Source organism: Haemorhous mexicanus, chromosome 31 (assembly GCF_027477595.1).
Source record: "Haemorhous mexicanus isolate bHaeMex1 chromosome 31, bHaeMex1.pri, whole genome shotgun sequence".
NCBI classification, from domain to species: Eukaryota; Metazoa; Chordata; class Aves; order Passeriformes; family Fringillidae; genus Haemorhous; species Haemorhous mexicanus.
Genome location: NC_082371.1, coordinates 3277022 through 3294393, shown reverse-complemented (window position 1 = coordinate 3294393; position 17372 = coordinate 3277022). Strand labels below are relative to the sequence as shown.

The 17372-nt window shown below is 53.6% G+C and overlaps 1 protein-coding gene across 1 annotated transcript; it reads right to left on the bottom strand.

The window, feature by feature from the left end:
- Window positions 1–7420: 7420 nt before the first annotated feature.
- Window positions 7421–17323, bottom strand: PLEKHO1 (pleckstrin homology domain containing O1). The gene is made up of 6 exons (XM_059871170.1): window positions 17053–17323; window positions 16150–16296; window positions 9900–10040; window positions 9553–9657; window positions 8677–8778; window positions 7421–8389 (listed from the first exon to the last, which is right to left on the bottom strand). Exons 1-6 carry the CDS (start codon window positions 17077–17079, stop codon window positions 7619–7621), a joined length of 1293 nt encoding a protein of 430 aa, XP_059727153.1. The 5' UTR covers window positions 17080–17323; the 3' UTR covers window positions 7421–7618.
- Window positions 17324–17372: the final 49 nt, after the last annotated feature.

The window sequence follows — 17372 nt, the reverse complement described above, 5'->3', positions numbered from 1 at the left end:
CATCTTCAGTCTGTTCTTTCATCAGCATCACTGTCGGGGGATCCACACCAAAAGCTGCAGGATCAGCCTTGGGAATTCAAGTCTTGCCCTGTTTTGTGCCAGTCAGAAGTGTATTTAAGGATGTAATTGAGTGCTGACTTTTTAATGCCAAACCCTGGCTGTGCTCACACCTCCCGTGCCCACCCACCCCGTGCTCCTGCTGCAGTCGTGCAGCTCCAAAAGCTTCTGCTGTTCAATTCTGTGTTTGAGGTGTGCTTTGAAGCACAGACTTGTGGAGATGAGAATGTTTTCTCTGATGATCTGCTGAGGGCTATTTCCATCTCAGTCGTGCAGAGCTGGGGGGGTGGAAGGCTGCTTGTTGATGAAATCTCTTACATTAACATACTACACAAATTAATGAGGCTATTCCTGAGAGAGCCCTTTATTTCCCACAATCATCCAGAGTTCCTCCTCATTCACATCCCTGCACAGACCACATCACTCCTCTGCAAGCAACAGGAGGAATGGAAGGAGGAAGAATATTCACCTCTCTCTGCTCTGAGGTTCTGGAGGCTTCAGTTGCTGCAGAATTTCTGTATGGATGTTAAGCATTCTCACTACAAAGAAAACTCCCAGATCAAAAAGTATTTCCTGGAACAGAGTGGGGAATCCCAGAGAAGACAGGAACAATCAAATGCCCACAAACTAGTTCAACTTGGGAATTCTCATGTGCATCTCAATGCCAGTTTTTGAAGTGTTTACTAAACTTTCAACACACCTGGATTTCTCATGGTGTGGAAAATGTGCTTCCAGTGTGAATCAAACAGGTCTGGACCAGGGTGGGAGCCGGTGGCACTCGGGTTTGCTGTTCCTGGATGTGTTTTCCTGTCAATCCTTGCTCCCCCTTCCCACGAGAGAAGGGAAATAGTTCAATAATTGCAGTTCCACGGTTGGCTACTCCGTAGGAACGCATTCCCCGATCCTCGCGGTGAACTCGGGATTGCAGGAGCCCTGGACGGGGGAGAACGAGCACTAGAGGGCACAGCGCGACCAGCTGTTAAGCACAGGAAGGAATCAAAGACAGAAAATACAGAAAATCCGTGGTTGGCATTGACTGAACTTGGTGGGTTTGTGCTGTTCTTTGCACTGGGTACCGTGGAAGTTTGGTGATGACAAACTTTCCTGATTCATTTCTGATCCCTCCAAAGAAATCAAGATTTCCCAATTCGACTCGATTTCTAGAAACCTGGAAGGAGAAATGCCAGGAAGAGTAGCTCTTCCATTTCCTTCTGATTTCATTTCCCTACATCTCCAGTAACATAAATAATTTTATAAGTGATATAAAATTTGCAGAAAGCATGAAGCCCTCAGGAGCCTCTGCCCAAACAAACTCCTTCCTTCCCTCTCTGTGTTTCAGTGAGCTCTCAAGCAGCCTCATTGTTTGGATAATTCAGGGTGCCAGATGGCTGTAAATATGTTCACAATCCTCCTTACCCTGCTCCCTCCTCCCTGGCACCCTCACTGCTCTACCCAGTGCTGAGCACCTGGTCTGTTCCCATTTGGAGTCCCCCTTCTCCCCTCTGGAGCTAAATTGGCACTGCTGCTTTGTGTTTTCCCTTTAAATGAAGTGGGAATGTTTTGTGCCAGGGAATACTGAATATTTCCCTCACTGTCACTTGCACCATCAGTTAATTGAAAAGGTGCCTCCTGCCCTGTGGCATCAGCTTCCTTCCTGCAGGAATGTTGTCCCTGACACAGGAGGGTGCAGCTCACCTGCTGGGAACTGCAAGGGAAGAGCAGCTTCTTCCTATTTTGAGCACATGCTCACCCTTGGCATGGGGTGAGGGCACACAGAACAGGGTGATTCATCCCAAATCATGCCCCAAGGACCTGGCAGAGGCAGCGTTTGAGTAACCAGCCCCGTTCTTCTTGCCTCACAGGCTTTGGATTCGTTGTTACACTCTGATCCTGTGATTCCATAACTCAGGAGGGCCCAAATGCTGGGGGCTGAGCCCCTGAGATAACTTCTCTGTGTAATGAAACATTCCCAAACTGCTGAGCAGTAAGAAAATGACAGAAAAGTGTTTCAATGGCACTGTAAAAAAGGGAAGTTGGTTTTAAAACATCTGAAAATACAGTGATGTTTTGAGAAGTGAGGAATAACTGAGGTCACGAGGTGCCTGAGGAGTGCTGCAGCAGCACAGACTCAGGTCACGGGAAGGATGAGCTGTGCCCATGAAGAAACAAAAATTCAGCAGCCAGATTTGTCTGTGGTTTTGCTCTCATTGATGAGCTGGTGGGTGAACTCTTCCCTGAAAGGCAGGAGGGAGCAGATGGCAGCAGCAAATATCTGACTTGAGCAAGGAGACAGAAACCGATTTTCCAAAGGATCTATCTGACATACAGAGGCCACATGTTATTTTTATGAGCCAGACCTCTGATTTTTGAACTTTATACCAGTTTGTGCACTGCCAGCAGACCTAACCTGAGTGACCCTGTGACCTATAAAGGACAAGAGAGGCAGCAGCCTGCAGCAGGCTTTTCCAGGAGCTGTCAGTGTTCTGAATGCCACCTCACGATTTCTGGGAAGCATGACTCCCAGCTAGCTCTGCAGAAAGGTAGACAGTGCTCAGATTAAATATAGCAGCAAGTGGGCTGGGAGGAGAAGCACTGGGCTGCACAGAGAGGGAAACTGCTCTGGAGAAAGCCAGGGAGTGTCTCATGGTGCAGCACAAACCACAGTGGCCCTGGCAAGTGGAGCTGGGCCCGTGGGCAGCTCATGGGGTGCAGGAGAGCCCTGGGCAGTGCCAGGGGCAGGTTGGGTGCACACAGGTTGACCCCTTGCTCTCAGCTCTTCTTCATCCTGTTCCATCCTCCCACCTCCACACCAGGCCCATCCAACCTGGCCTTGGACACTTCCAGGGACCCAGGAGCAGCCACAGCTTCTCTGGGCACCCTGTGCCAGGGCCTGCCTTCCCAAAATCCCATCTCAACCTCCTCTCTTTCAGTTTAAAGTCATTAATGACTCAGCCCATTTGTTGAGAGTCCTTTAAATAATGATGTCCACATCTCCACTGGCTCATTCCAGTCCGTGCCAGACCTTTGCCTGCTGTCCAGTCTCAGCCTGTGAGGCACAGATTCCTCCAGCTCTGAATGGTTCCCTCTGTCCTCCTGTCCTACATGTATGGGCTCTTTATTCCAGCCATGGGCCCTGTTCCCTCAGCCCCAGGGCAGGGGTTTGGAAGGAGAAATCACCATTTCAGTGCAGAACTCCCAAACCACTGGTGTCAGGAGGGGGCTGAGCTCTGCCCTCTGAACTCTGGCTGGTCTGGCCTCTCCCAAGCATTCCCAAATGTTAGAAAGGTTTTAAAATCCTCTCTTGCCCCTGAGCTGGGTTGAATTGTATCAAAACAGAGCAACAGATTTTTAAACACATTACAAATTAAGGAAGTGGAAGAATCACTGTAGTTTTCAGTCCCTCAGGACATTTTATAGAGTCAAACAAAGCAGAGATTTGATATTCCTGGGCCAGGCTCAGGAAACACTTCCATCAGGAAGGAATTCACCTTTTCTGTGCTGTCACTTTACCAGGTGTTGTGTCAAACATCCCCAGGGCTGAACCAGCCCCTCTGGCCACTCAGGGAGGAGTGTGGGGATCTCTGAGCCTGATGAGGAATTCTGACAGCTTAAATTTGATTTAGGGAAAAAAAATCCAAGGCACTTTAGTGTGTGTGCCTAAAGAGAGGGAAGACACACAAATCTCCACATGTGCTTATTCCAGGGATACATTTGCACACAGGTATACCTGGCATACAAAACCACTGAATTTTCCCCTTTTCTTTCTTTTTTAAGGGAAGGGGGGTCTGTTCTTGCTGAGCTTTAATTTGAAAACCCAGGTGGAATTTGTTAAGTCAATAATTATTCTTGTAAATGTGGGTCAAACTATTTTATGTCTCTTCCTCTCTAGGGACTTGGAAGAAAATTTAATTCTGCAGCACTCGAAGGTAGGAAGCACCACATTTCCTATTTTATTTCAAAAGTCCAAACTGATTGTCCCATGGGGGTAAAAGCTGATGAGGGACAGGGTCAGGATGTGAGTGAGTGGCATTTCTGGAGCTCCAGGTGTTCACCTGCAGCTGTCACAGATGTCTAGGAAAAAATCCCCCCAGCTCTGATAACATACCAGAGTGCCTTGGGATCCCATGGAATTTATTACATTTATTTACTATTTATATTATTGTTATAAGGGTATGCTGAACATATTATTCAGTTAGGATATTGCAGGGTCTATAGCTTCCCACCTTCCACCTCTGGACACAAATCCTACTTTCTCTTTTTAAAGCATTTGCCTTATTGCAGAATAACAAAATAAGCAACCATTTCTGCAGTTTTCTCCATCGGTAACTCCAAGAAATCCTTCTGCACAGCAGGATAAATTGTATTTATCCACCCCCTCCTCAGCCTGAGAACCCTCTGCCATCAGTTACTGGTGCTCCTGCTCCACTTGGGAGTTAGGGGCTTTTTCCAAGGTTGGAAACTGCTGAAGGAAGTGGACTTTATCCAGCCCAATTTTATTGCTGTGAACTGCTTTGTTAGGTGTAGATCCAGCCTGCAGAATAGCCCACTGCTACTGGAACAACATGAACCCATTTCTGCTCTACACCCGAGTTTTGCCACCCATCAGCAGTGTGAAAGTTGCCTCCAAGTGTAAATTCTATTTAAAGCCACCAAAAGCCTCTTAATCAGTAGCTCCTGCTTTCCAGAGGCCTCTCAGCACTGCAGAGCCACTGCAGCTGCTCCCTTTGTCCCCAGAGCTGCACTGGGTGAAACTCAGGGCAGCCGTGTGTCACATGGGGCTGATCTGGGGGGCTGCACCCCAAAGTCTGCTCCATGAGCAGGAACTCTCTGGGGTGGGGTCAGCTCTGGCTGAGCTTGTGGGGATTTTTTGGGTTTTCAGCCCTCTCCTCCCAGGGTGTTGGGTGCCAGTGTTTCATAGAATTACACAGTGTTTGTGTCTTGGGAGGGACCTTACCTCTCATCCAGGTCCACCCCTGCCATGGGCAGGGACACCTTCACTATCCCAGACTGCTCCAAGCCCTGTCCAGCCTGCCCTTGGACACTCCCAGGGCCAGGGCCACCCCAGCTTCTCTGGGCACCCTGTTCCAGGGCCTCACCACCCTCACAGGGAGGAATTCCTTCCCAAGAATTCCATCCTAAGGTGTCTCTCTCTGTTAATTCCCTTAGAAAGGCAGAGGATGGATGGAGGGAGGGAGGGAGGGAGGGAGGGAGAGAGGGAGGAGGGGGGTTTGCTTAAAGCTTTTGAAGCAGAGACGGAGAAAATAATCCAAAAAAGGCGCTTTGGCTGGGAGGGTGGGTGGGCTCCTGAGTGCAGCGTGCAGCCGGGGATCCTCGGCCCGCGGTCCTTATTTGGCTGGGAGCGGGAGCACTCCGGGGATTGGCTGTGCTGGGAAGCAGGCAGGGAGTGCAGGCACCGGAGCCGAGTGCCAGCTGACGAGCACAGCACACGCTTGCCCACTCCTCAGCATGTGTTGAGCAAATTGCAGCTATTTTTATAGGAGACGCTTTGCCTACATCTTAAGAATCCAGTCCCAATCCCGTCTCCCTGGAGTGTAATGGGAAATCCCCTTCCCAGCCCCCTTTCCCCCGTTCTGTGCTTGTTTTCAAGGCACAGTTGGGCAGAACCCAGAATTCTTGGCCATTCTCAGGCTTCAGACTTGTCTGCTGTGCACTGCCCGGCCAGGGCGCTCAGTATTCCTGTAACGATCCAATGTTTTGTCTCCAGACCCAACATAATTGCCACAGTGGACAATAGCAGCCCTTTCTGGGCACGGCAGACGGCTGCTGCACTGCTGGGCCAGCACGGCCCCTTTGTGCACTGTTATTCCCGCATGGATAGAGCCACCGGCCAGGGGGCGATGCACAAAGCCACCTCTGTGCTGCCCTTGGCTTTGCAGCTCCCTAGGGCTCCCTGCGCCGTGCCAGAGGCTTTGGGAGGGCAGGGTGGCTGGCAGGAGGCAGCAGGGAAACAGAGGGGGGAAAAACTGAGGGGTGAGCAGAGAGGTAAGATCCCCAAAACTGCCTGGAAGAGCTTCAGAGCCTCCCTGAAGAGAGCAGGGCAGGGCTGCTCAGGTGTGCCAGGGGTGGCTGCACCAGCTCCTTTCAGCCCTTCCCAGAATGTGTGCTGGCTCTTCCAGAGGTCTCTGCTCAGAGCAGCATGGCAATGAGCATTCCAAAATCCTGGTGTGGGACTGGCACTACCTGGGATGCAGGTCACAATGGTGGTTGAATGGTTCTTTGCAAAAAACTTTGTGAAGCAATCCAGTTCATCAACGTGGAAAGTTATCCCTGGAGTCTGGTTAACCCAAACTCATTGAGAAAGGTTTGGGGTTTGGTTTTATTTTTCCTTTAATTTAAAAAAATCTTGTCATCACAGCCAGGAAAGAGAAAACACTAACCACGACCAGGAAGTAACTCTGTGGGTTTAATATTTTTGTGGACCATTTGCCATGTAGGTAAAAGAATTAGGTTTCCTTTTAAAAAACAAGGAACAGTTGGATGTTACCAGGAACGAACTTGTGAGCCCCAGCCACGTCCTGCTGGTGGGTGGGAAAGCTGAGCCAGCCTGTGAGCTGATGATCTGAGCTCTGCTCTGGGCTCAGCTTTCCTTCCCAGCAGGGCTGATTCAGATCTTGGGCAACCCAAGCAGAGCCTGCTGCTGTCACACCTGAGAGAGCAAAGCAAACCTACCAAAACTGCCATTGGCTTGTGGTGTCTGGCTCCCACACACACCCCCTGACTTTTCAGCTCAAAGAAAAGGTAAAAAAAAAGAGAAATTAGAATGGAAAAGCCCAAACCCCTCCCAGCTGCCTGTGTGGGCTGTCAAATCCAAGACTTTGATCCTCTGGTTGCACAGAAGGGAAGACACATCACTGCCACCTCCCACTTGGGGGGCCAAGGGGGTCTGTGAAGCATTCAGGATCAGGGTGGATATGGATTGTGTCACTGCTGCCCTTCTGGAGGGCTCTGTGTGCACCCCAAAACAGCAGCTGCCAGCCCCAAGTGTTCTAGGGGACTGTGCCAGGACAGAGCTCTGAGAGCTGCACCAGCAAATGCCTCAATGGCCTGGAGACCAGCCTGAACTTCCCACATCTTCAGGAGAGTTCCTGCATCCTGGGGACTTGCAGGCAGTGGTGGGGATGGACACCTTTTTTGACCTTTTAATGTCATTTATTTCTGAGAGGGAACAGGGCAAGTGAAAGAGATGTAGTTTGGGGCTCAGCCCAGACGTGAGAGCAGCAATGCCAGGGCTCATCCCACAGGATTCTCCAGGCAGACATGGGCATTTCCAGGAGCCAGAACTTGCTCCTGTCCTTGGAGCAGGACAGGAGCTGCAGTGCAAAGGGAGCTCTTACAAAGGAGGTATAAACTGCAACTGATTTATTGGAACACTGGGTTGATTCACCAGGGGATGCGATGGAGGAAAGGAAGGGTCCAAGCTTTGAGAAGCAAATTTGGGTGAGAACAGGCACCTTTTCACACCGTAAATAATAATAATAATTAAAAAAAAGACCAGATGGCCGCCCTTCCCAGTCCCTCCCTCCCATCCCAAGGCTTGCCTTCACATCATGCTCTTCCTAAACTGCGACTGTGAGCTCTGTTTGGCCTTCGAGTCTGACTGCTGCAGCTCAAACTGTTTGTACAGGTCCCTCAGCTCTTTGATCTCCTGCAGCACCCTCTTGGCTTGGCTCCAGGTGGAGGAAGCCTCCCCCAGCAGCCTCTCAGATTCCTGCAGGATCCTTTCAGAGTCCGACTTGGAAGATGATGAGGAAGAAGAAGAGGTGGTGGTGATGGTGGTGCTGGTGTTGGAGTCCTTGGTCTTTTTCTTGCCTTCCCCGTAGCCCTTCACCTCTGTCAGCAGTTCCTGAGTTTTTTCCAGTTTCAGTGCAACCAGTTCCTGTATCCGGGACAGCTGCTCTGGCTCTGCCGAGGCAAACTGAGCCTCCAGCCCCTTCCTCAGCACCGCCCGATGTGTGGAAGAGTCCCGTCGGGACAGGATTTCTTCCATGGAGGCACATTTATTCTTTTCTGAGTGTGAGAGCTTTTTGGGGACCTGCGGTGTGTACATGGTCCCTTTGTCAAAGGAGTCATTGCGCTGCCCGGCTCTGTCCCACGGGGTCACCTCCTGTCGGGGGAGGCTCCCTGTCCGCCCTTTCTCCGGTGACTTTGTGTTCTCCGAGTCGGAGCGGCGCCGCCCCGCGGTCAGGTGTGCCACGGACTTGTCCAGATCCACCCGGAAACTCTCCTCGCAGGTGCCGTGATCCTCCGGAGAGGCGTCTTCCTCCTGGATCAGGTCGAGGGTCAGCATTCCGTCAGAGGTTGAGGTAGATGCCTGGAGGAGCAGAAAGCAGAGGCTGAGTTGGCACCAGAATGGCTGTTCCTGCTTTCAGGGGTGTCTGCACTGCAGGGAAGGAGGGGAAATGCTCCCTCACTCAGGGACAGAGCCCACAGGTGGACCTTACAGTGCAGTGGTCCACGAGAGCAGAGGATGAGAGCTGAGCCAGAGCTGTCCTCGTGGCAACTCTCAGTTCGGGATGGAGCTCCACCAACTCCACTTACAAATGGAGCACTTGCAGAGGAATTTCACCCCAGCAGCTGTCTGGGACTGGTTGTACCTACCACAGCCATGAGGTGACCCCGCGTGGGAGGGCGTCGGGAGTGCTGGATCTTGGCTCTGTCACGTGTCGGGTGGGCAAGGAAACTGTCCTCTTCCACGGTGACCTGCAGGGTGACACAGGCTGTGAGCAGGGAACAGGAGCCATTCCCAGCTCCTGGAGCTGGAAGCAGGAGGAGGCTGGCAGGGAATGGGGTATGGGAGTGGAGTCCAGCCGTGGAAGCGACCCAGTGTTTGCCTGGTCTCTCCCCTCTGTGCTGTGATGGGATTACATCAGCTCGAGTCATTCCTGACAACTGAACCTGTTTGCAAAGACTCCTGTGACAGGCTCTCCTGGAAGCCATCTCTCCTGGTGTTTGCTGTGCTGCCTCCTTCTCTAAACCCCCTCCCATAGTCTGACCTTGGTTTTCCTTCACTTCAGGCTCTGTGCTGCCATCCAGGAGAGCAAAGAGCCTCCTGGCAGTGCCATGGCACTGCGGGAAGCTGAGTGTGAATGGGAGATCTGAGACAGGTCTGAGCTGAGGAAGGGTTGCCATGAAACATTAATGTGAGAGTCAGCCCTGGAGCGAGGGCACAGCTTGTTCCAGGCAGGTTCTCCTTCCCACTGAAGGAAACTCTGTGGGAATGCTCACCCTGACCTGCCTCTGCCAGCCCACCTGGTGTTCTGAGTACACCCTGAGTCCCCAGGAGGAGGCTGAACTAGGGCTGCCCTGTTATTTTTCCTGGCAGAAGCTGCTTTGTGTAACTGGGACTTTCACACTCCTCTTGAGAAGGGGGATGAGCTCTGCTGGAAACACTTTGTGTGGATGTATCCCCAAGGCAGGGCTGTTCCCAGCAGTCTCAAACCTTCACCCGGGCTGAGTCAGGGTGAATCTGCTCACCTCGTCCAAGATCCGGTTTTTAGCACGTGTGATTGCAGAGTTGAGGGCGTTAATCCAGGACTCTTTCTCTTCTGGACTCACAGCCAGGAAGATCAGATTTGGTGCCTACAAAAGAGGGAAGTCAGGTCAGTGCTGGAACTCACACAGAGAAGGGCCCTGGCCAGTGTGAGGCCTCCACAGAAAAGACAAAGCAGAGCTGAGCCTCCAGCCCTGATTGCCCCACACAGCAAACCCCAGGTCCACCCACATCCCTCCCTCCCCTGCATCCCCCAGGACCATCCCCATCCCTGCCCAACCCTGGAGCCAGTGGCTCTTGGCCTGGCTGCATCTGGGCAAGCCCCACATACCGTGTTTCCAGGCTGCCTGGAGTGAGCGAGGGTAAATTTACTGTGGTTCTTTTTGCTTCTACTTTTGGACTTCCTGAGCTCTTCACATTTCTCATAGTCACTCAGATCAAACATTTCCTGTATGTTTTTTTCATCTTTTACCTGCAAAACAGCAAGAAAATTGGAGCTTTGCAGATGTCAGACAGAGACACTGCTGCTTCAGGCAGCAGGATTTCAACATGAGGGTTTTGACTTGTCTCTTCTGGAATGAGGGGCCATATTAGGAAGGACAGCAGGAAAATCCCACGTTGCCAGGATAATTCCTGCCTCTTCTACCCCTAGAGGGCAGGGGCTGCCAGGCTGTCACGAGGCTCTCAGTGTCCTTTAAGGAGTCCTTTTGAGTGACCACTTTACAAGATCTCCCATTTTCCAGGTGTGTTCCCCAACACTCTGCACTGCCACAGCGTGACAGGGACATGGGATGGATCAGTGTCACAGAGGCTCAGATGAAAGATGGAGCTTGCACAGGGTCACTGAGGCTGCAGCTGCACTGGGGGACACCAGGGATCTAGAGGCACATAGGGGTCTGGATGCTGACCCTCAGGGACACTTGGAGAAAAGCTGTCTGTACCCTTCCTCTTCATGGCTCTCCTAATGCACCATCCTCAGCAGGGAAGCTCTGCTCTTCCACGGTCAACACAAGGAATTAGGGTTTGGATGTCCATTACAGACACTGCAGCAGGCTCAAATCTACATCCATCTGCTTAATCCCACTCCAGCCAGTCATCCCAGGCTGCATCAGTGGTGCAGGGTGTGTAACTCAGGTGCTGGGAAGGCAGATGGTGCTGAGCTCTGAGCCCCTGGATTTCCTGAAGGGACTCCACCCCATTTCATACATTTCCTCCACAGTTTTGGGAAGCACTGAAGGAACTCCCTATGATTCTTCTATAGAATTTAATCAAAGAGGGTGACTAAACCAGCTTCCTAACCAGGGGCATGGATAAACTGACCATCTGGCCCTGCCTGATGACAACAGCTCCCCTCTGTCCTTCATCCTGACTGCGTCCCCAGGATCCACAGGACAATCACCGGCACTGCCATCCCGGAGCTGGTTCCTGCTTGTGACACATCCCCTGTGTCTGGGTGTGAGAACAGAGACTGTCTGGCTGCACATCCTCCCCATGCTGCTAATCTGCTTTGATCTCTTCCCACTCCCATCCTCCAATCCACCTCTTTCCAAGAATCTCAGCTGAATTCTGCCCGACTCATTTGCAGCAGGAAAAGCTGATCCCCCTCCCAGCCCCCAGCTGTGCTCTGTGACCAGAGCTCTTGCTCCAGATGTTTGCTCATGTGGGTCACTGGGGCTTCCCCAGCCCTCCCCTTCCTCCTCAGAGCTCACACAGCTGGAACTCAACCTCCTGCCTGCAGGAGCATCCCCGGGAGGCTGCAGGACAGAGCAGGTGTCTTTGGTTCAGACAAACACCCTGCAGGTGCAGCTGGTCCTTTAAACACCTCTGGATGACACCAGGGCTCTGACACTGCACTGGGACACGCTGAGGGGACCCTGCTCCTGTGTGTGACCCCTTACAAAATGCTTACAACTGGAAATAAGCAACATCCACAGTGGGATTCCTGGGGGAAGAGGGTCAGCAGCAGCCTGGGCTGTGGTGGCACAGAAATTCCAGGGGGCACGGGAAGAACAGAGGGTGTCTCACCCACTGAGCCCCCTCTCATGCTCATGTAACAGAGCATCCAGTGTGCAGAGAGAGAAACTGGACAAGGAAGGTGAAAGGCAACTCCAGAGGCACTTGCCAGCTCTTTTGTCCTTTGTGGGAGGCTCCTGAGGCCAAAAGGAGGGAGGTGGTGGCAGGAGAGGCAGCTCAGAGCAGCCTCGGAGGTAGGAGAGGCTGAGGGCAGTAATGCAGCCCATTCTCTGTGAGAACAGGACAAAACCATGTGGCCAACAGAGCTGAAATCCCAGTCACTGTGTCAATCACAGGCGTGTGACAAACCTGCAGGTGTCACCTCCACCTTCTCCGTGAGATAGGGGGCATCCAAATCAAACCTTCCAGGCTTCTCCAAAGAGGGTTTGGCTGGATGTGCCCCAGCACCCGGGCAGTGCCCAGGAGGAAGCAGCCTCTGCTATCAGCTCTCAGTAGGAAGGGATGAAGCAAGAGGTTGGTGGTTGATTTTGGCAAAACCATTCCCTGCTGGGAGGTTTCCAGCAAGTCTTTTCTTCCCCACAGCTGCCAAGGGTTTAAGAATTGAGGGATCTCAGAGCCTCACCAGCAAGTGAGTCCTGCTCTCTGTGCCCTGTGGGGAGCTCAGGATTGGAAGGATTAAGGTGAAGCAATCCCAGCAGGTGCTGTCTGCTGGCATTGCTGAGTTGTACCCATTTGAAGCAGGCAAAACAACCTTGCCCTGCAGTTCCACCTGCCTCCTACCTGTGGCCAGGTGAGGGAAGGGAAACTGAGGCATGGAAAAGGAATCAGAAGCATCCCCCATCCCTAGAGGAGGGAACATTTCTCTGCAGCCATGAGATCACACACCCCTGGCAGCTGCCCCTGCTCTGCTCGGGGTGTCACTGCCTGTGCCAAGGCTGACAGTGCTGACACTGCTGGGATTCAAGGAGTGGAGCTGCATTCCTTGCACTCCTTGCACTCCTTCCCCCGCAGCTGCTGCCTGCCCAGGCTGGCCCCAGGGGCACCCAGCACTCCCTGGGCCCCGAGATGTGGGCATGCAATGGGTCAGAACACCAGCCATGGCACCCAAATCCCTTCTCCAGAGGGTCACAGCTGTTTGTGCTTGCAAAGCTCTGCTCTGGGAAGGCTCAGGGCAGTGCACTGGCAGTGGGAGGGTCTCTGACCTGGGTTAATTGACCACCCCTGGGTCTCTCACTGATGAGAGTTTGAATTTCCTCATCAAGCTGTGACCTGCAGCGACTCCAAACCTCCTGGACCCGGCTCAGGGCTGTGTTTTGGGGCCAAACCATGCACAGGTGCTCAGTCACACCAGTCTGGGATTTTTGGTGATGGTTTGAGCAGTTCCCTGCTGCAATGGGACACAATAAAATGAGGAAGGTACAGAAAATCACAAGACACCCATGGGACACTTGGGGTGGAGGGGGTCAAGTGTAGCTCAGGATGTAACCAGAAACCTCCAGACTCTCTGTACAGCCAAATACCCAAACATGGGCAGTTTTGGGACAGACAGTTCCCCTTGTAGGGTACAACCAAAGTTTCAGTTCCTCCAGCTGAGCAGCTCTACTTCAGCAGGGGATTGAGGTTCCTGCAGACCAGGCTGAAGCCAGGCTGTCACTGGGACAGGGATGCACACTGCGACTGTCCAGTCCTTGTCATGGCCAGGACACTGCCCTTAGCTGACCAGGGGATGGTGGCAGGACGTGGCTGCTTCAATCCCTTCTCCAAAGAGTCACCACCAAGGCTACCAGGGACACAGGTCCCCAGAATCACTGAATTATGACATGGTTTTGGAGGGACCTTAAAGCAGGGACACCTTCCACTAGCCCAGATTGCTCCAAGCCCCATCCAACTTCACCTTGGGCACTTCCAGGGATGGGGCAGCCTGTGCCAGAGCCTCCCCACCCTCACAGGGAGGAATTTCTTCCCCAAATCCCTTTGTGCAATGTTCAGCAGCCCCACGGAGCATTAGAGAACCGAGGATGCAAACACAGCCGCAGCCCCCTCGCCGAGGAGCGGCGCCTCCTCGAGTGCTCTTGTGCTAATTGAGCCGATGCCTTTGGTAGCAAACAAACGAAAGAAAGAAACGAGAGAAACGTTTCCTCACCCCCCTGGGCAGCCGGGCTCGGGCTGTCTGGCAGCCCCCGGCTTCCTGCGAGGAAGTGCCGAGCCCGGCTGGGTCAGCTCGGCCGCTGCTCCCCGGCACAGGCAGGGACAAAGCCGGGCCAGGAACAGGGAACAATTCCCAGAAATGTGCCTGGGGGGGAGGGACCGAGGGGAAAGAATGCAAGAATGAGTTAAGAAGGTGGTGGTGGTGTGCTCAGCAGAGCTCGGCTCGCTGCAGCTCATCTCTACAGAGCTGGTTTTGGCTGATGACCAAACGCTGAATAACCGAGGATTTTGGTGTGAGTTCACGGAGTTCAGCAGAGTGAGCACGGCCAGAGCCTCAAGCTCCCATTTCGGGAGGTGGCGGACAAGTCCCACAGCTTTCAAAGGGCAGCACTCAAACACCCTGTTAGCATTTTCCATCAGCTGGGCTGAAAAACTACATTTCCTCTCCTTACAGACTTGGCTCTGCCAGGGAGAAGCCCAGGCTCCTGTCAGGCATTCCCAAATTCTCCTGACAAAATGGAATGACCAGGGCTGGTCTCTGACCTGCAAGCCCAGGTCCTAGACAGACAACTGGAAAAGCACACAGATCCCCAGGAGGATATTGATGGGATTTTGTTAGTCTGAATTTTGGAAATCTCCCCACTCCAGACCTGAGCCCGTGCTCAGCTCTGAGCAGTTCAACACCTGCCCCCAGCCAAGGGGGATCTGCTTCCCAAGGGATCCTGGTGTGGAACACACAATTCCCTGTCCCCACGTGCTCTGGGGAGATGGGATTCATTGCCCTGCTTCCCAGATGGAGAAATTCAGGCAAAAGTAAATAAATGTCTGGATTGAATTCATTTAACATGAGCCTCAGAGCTCCCAGGAGCCTCGGGATTTAACCCTTTCTGCTCTGAGATGGTGGGGAGAGCTGGGAATGTGGCTTCACCTGCAGAACCACCTCTGGAGCAGCTGCTGAGCAGGAGATGAGCTGCCAGGAAACAGCAGGTGCTGTGGGAGCAGAGCCTGGAGCCACATATTGGCCTTCCCTGAGACCCTGTGAGCAGGAAGGAAGTCTTGGGACGCCCCCCAGGAACCCCTGGGGACTCCCCACAGAGCCCCCCGGGATGCCAGACCCCCTGCCACAGGCACAGAGTCACCTCAGTGCACACCAGCAGCACGTGTCACCTCCATGGCCAGCACAGAGTCACTTTAGCACACACCAGCACCAGATGTCATCTCTGCTGGCCACAGATTCTTCCATATAAAGCCTCAGCAGAGGCTGCTGCAGGTTATTTATGGTCCCTCACACACATGTGGAGCCCAGGGGCTGCCTCAACCTCAAAACCTGTGAGGTTTTTCCCCCTATGAAACACAAACACAAGAGCTCCTTGTTCAGAGCAGGCTCTGCATGGCCCCTCCAGCCTCATCTCTCTCTTGGGCTCCCAGCACACCTGGATTTGATCTGTAGCTCCCTGGACATCTATTGCCTGTTGCTGTGTTTCCCTCTGGCTCTGGAGCAGCCAGGAGGTTGATGAGAGCAAGCTCTGGAATGCAGCTCAGCACGACCTGGGCACTCAATCCACTTTTTTAAGCCATTTCTCTGTTGTAACAAGCCCTGACCCTCTGCCTGTGCCACGTCCATGGCTCAACTAGCCTTAAATCAAATTATCCTTTCCTCTCTCCAGGTGCTGACAGAGCCAGGCCAGGCAGCCAGGCATCCAACTGTCAGGAAATGACCTCCACTGAGGGAGGAAACCCAGAGAAACCAGGATTTTATCCCAAATTCCCTGAGCTGGAGCAACCCCCATACCTGCAGTGGGCACCACTCTGCCCAGTGCAGTTCTGGGATGTCACAGAGGATGGGAGGGAGGAAGGCTCTGGCCTGGGGAGTTCTCCCTGATGGATTTATGGAGACAAAAAGCACAGGGGGGGGCGTGCAAGGACAGCCAGGTGCTGCCTCAGCCTGACAGTCACATCAGATTACCTCCAATGTCAACAGCACCATAAACCCCAAAGCCCAGCAAGGAGACCAGGGGCAGGGCACGTGTTACACCAGGATGTCGATCCGGGGTGAAATTTTGTGGGAAAATCCAAGAAATCGAGCTGTAAGTGACTCGATTCCAGTCGGGAGAGTGGAGTTATTTCCCAACAGAGAGTGAGCAGCTGGGAACAAGGCAGTGTTGGGCTCAAGGACGGAGGACAGGCACAGAAAGGAGCCGGCATTGCTGTGAAGATGTTGGAGGGCTTAACTCTCGCTAAGTGAATCCTTTCGTGTCTCCACGCTGGGAAAATGTCTCCCAGCAGAGCTGTCAGAGCCGACCCCGACCCCGGCCGGGTGTCGCCGGCGCCAGCCCGGGGAGGAGAAGCCCCCGAGGAACCCCCTCGGCCCGGCTGGCGCTGGGAAGGGCCGGGGCTGCGCCTTTCATATGCAAAGAGAGGAAGGGGGGGATGGGAAAGGAAACTGAAACCGATCCTACCTCCTTCTCCGAGATGTAAAGCTGATCTCCCTTCAGAACCACATAACGGTTTTTCCAGATTTCCCTAAAAATGCCTTTCCCGCAAAATTTCCGCACCCAGCCGACCTTCTCCGGCTGCACAGGTTGCTGGTTTCCATCCTGGTTCCCCTAACACAAAGCGAGAGGGAAGAAAATGGGGGAAAAACGCGATTATTCTTGGGTTTACACTCCTTTTCTCCCTCCTCCCCCCTCACTTCCCTCTTTGCCCAACTTTTGTCTCCCCCTCCCTCCGGCCCCTCTCTCCCGGAGTCCTTCCCCGGGGTCGCTCCACGGGGATTTTTGTGCAGGAGCAGCATCGGGAGGACGCTGCGAGGAGCGGGCAGGGTTCTCTCCGCGGTTATATAAGCCAGGCCGGCGTCTCTATCGCCTCATCCAACGGGCATTTACCCATGGAAAGGGGAACAGGAGGGGGATGGGCGGAATTTAAACCAGCTGGGGTTTTATACTGCGGTGAAAATGGCATTTTGGAGCTTTTTATCAGCAATTAATCCAAGAGGTGAAATCTGTGGGTGGGTTCTATCAGAGGTGTCTCCGTAGGCAGCGATGATCGGATGGCTGGGTGCAGCACACACAACACGGCAAAGAGCGACGGATTGATGGTGCCTCCGGATTTTATCGTTTCCTTGTGTTCCAAGATGAAAACTGCCTGCCTACATCACCCAGTGTCTGTGGCGGCTGCGGGAGGCAGGAGGGGCAGCAGCAGGGCCTGCAGCAGGGTTTGGGTCTCTTTGGGGGTCTGTGCGCTTTCCGCGGTGGGGGGGGGGAGCAGAGGCGAAGCGAAGAGACAAATCCCCCCCTCCCCAAAACATCCAGGAGCCTCCCTCACCCTCCCTCACCCCGGCCAAGAAGCGATTCTCTACTCACCCTTTTTGCAGAATTATTTTTTTTCATCGTTCCTCGGTGCGCTCCGAGGCGATTTTAGGGCGGGGGTCGCAGAGAGGCTCCCGCGGCCTCCTAGCACGGGAGAACACCCGGGATCCGCGCTGCCTTCGCCCCGCGTTCCTCAGGGCCCTCTCCCGTTACACGGCACCCGGTCCGGTGCTCTGAGCCATCGCCAGCGCCGCCGCCGCCGCCGCCGCCGCCGCCGCGTCCCCCCCCGCCGCCACCATCCCGCAGCTCGGGGGGCTGCGCTGGGCTGCGCCGGGCTCCCGAGCTCCATCTATAGCCGCACGCCCGTGACGTCG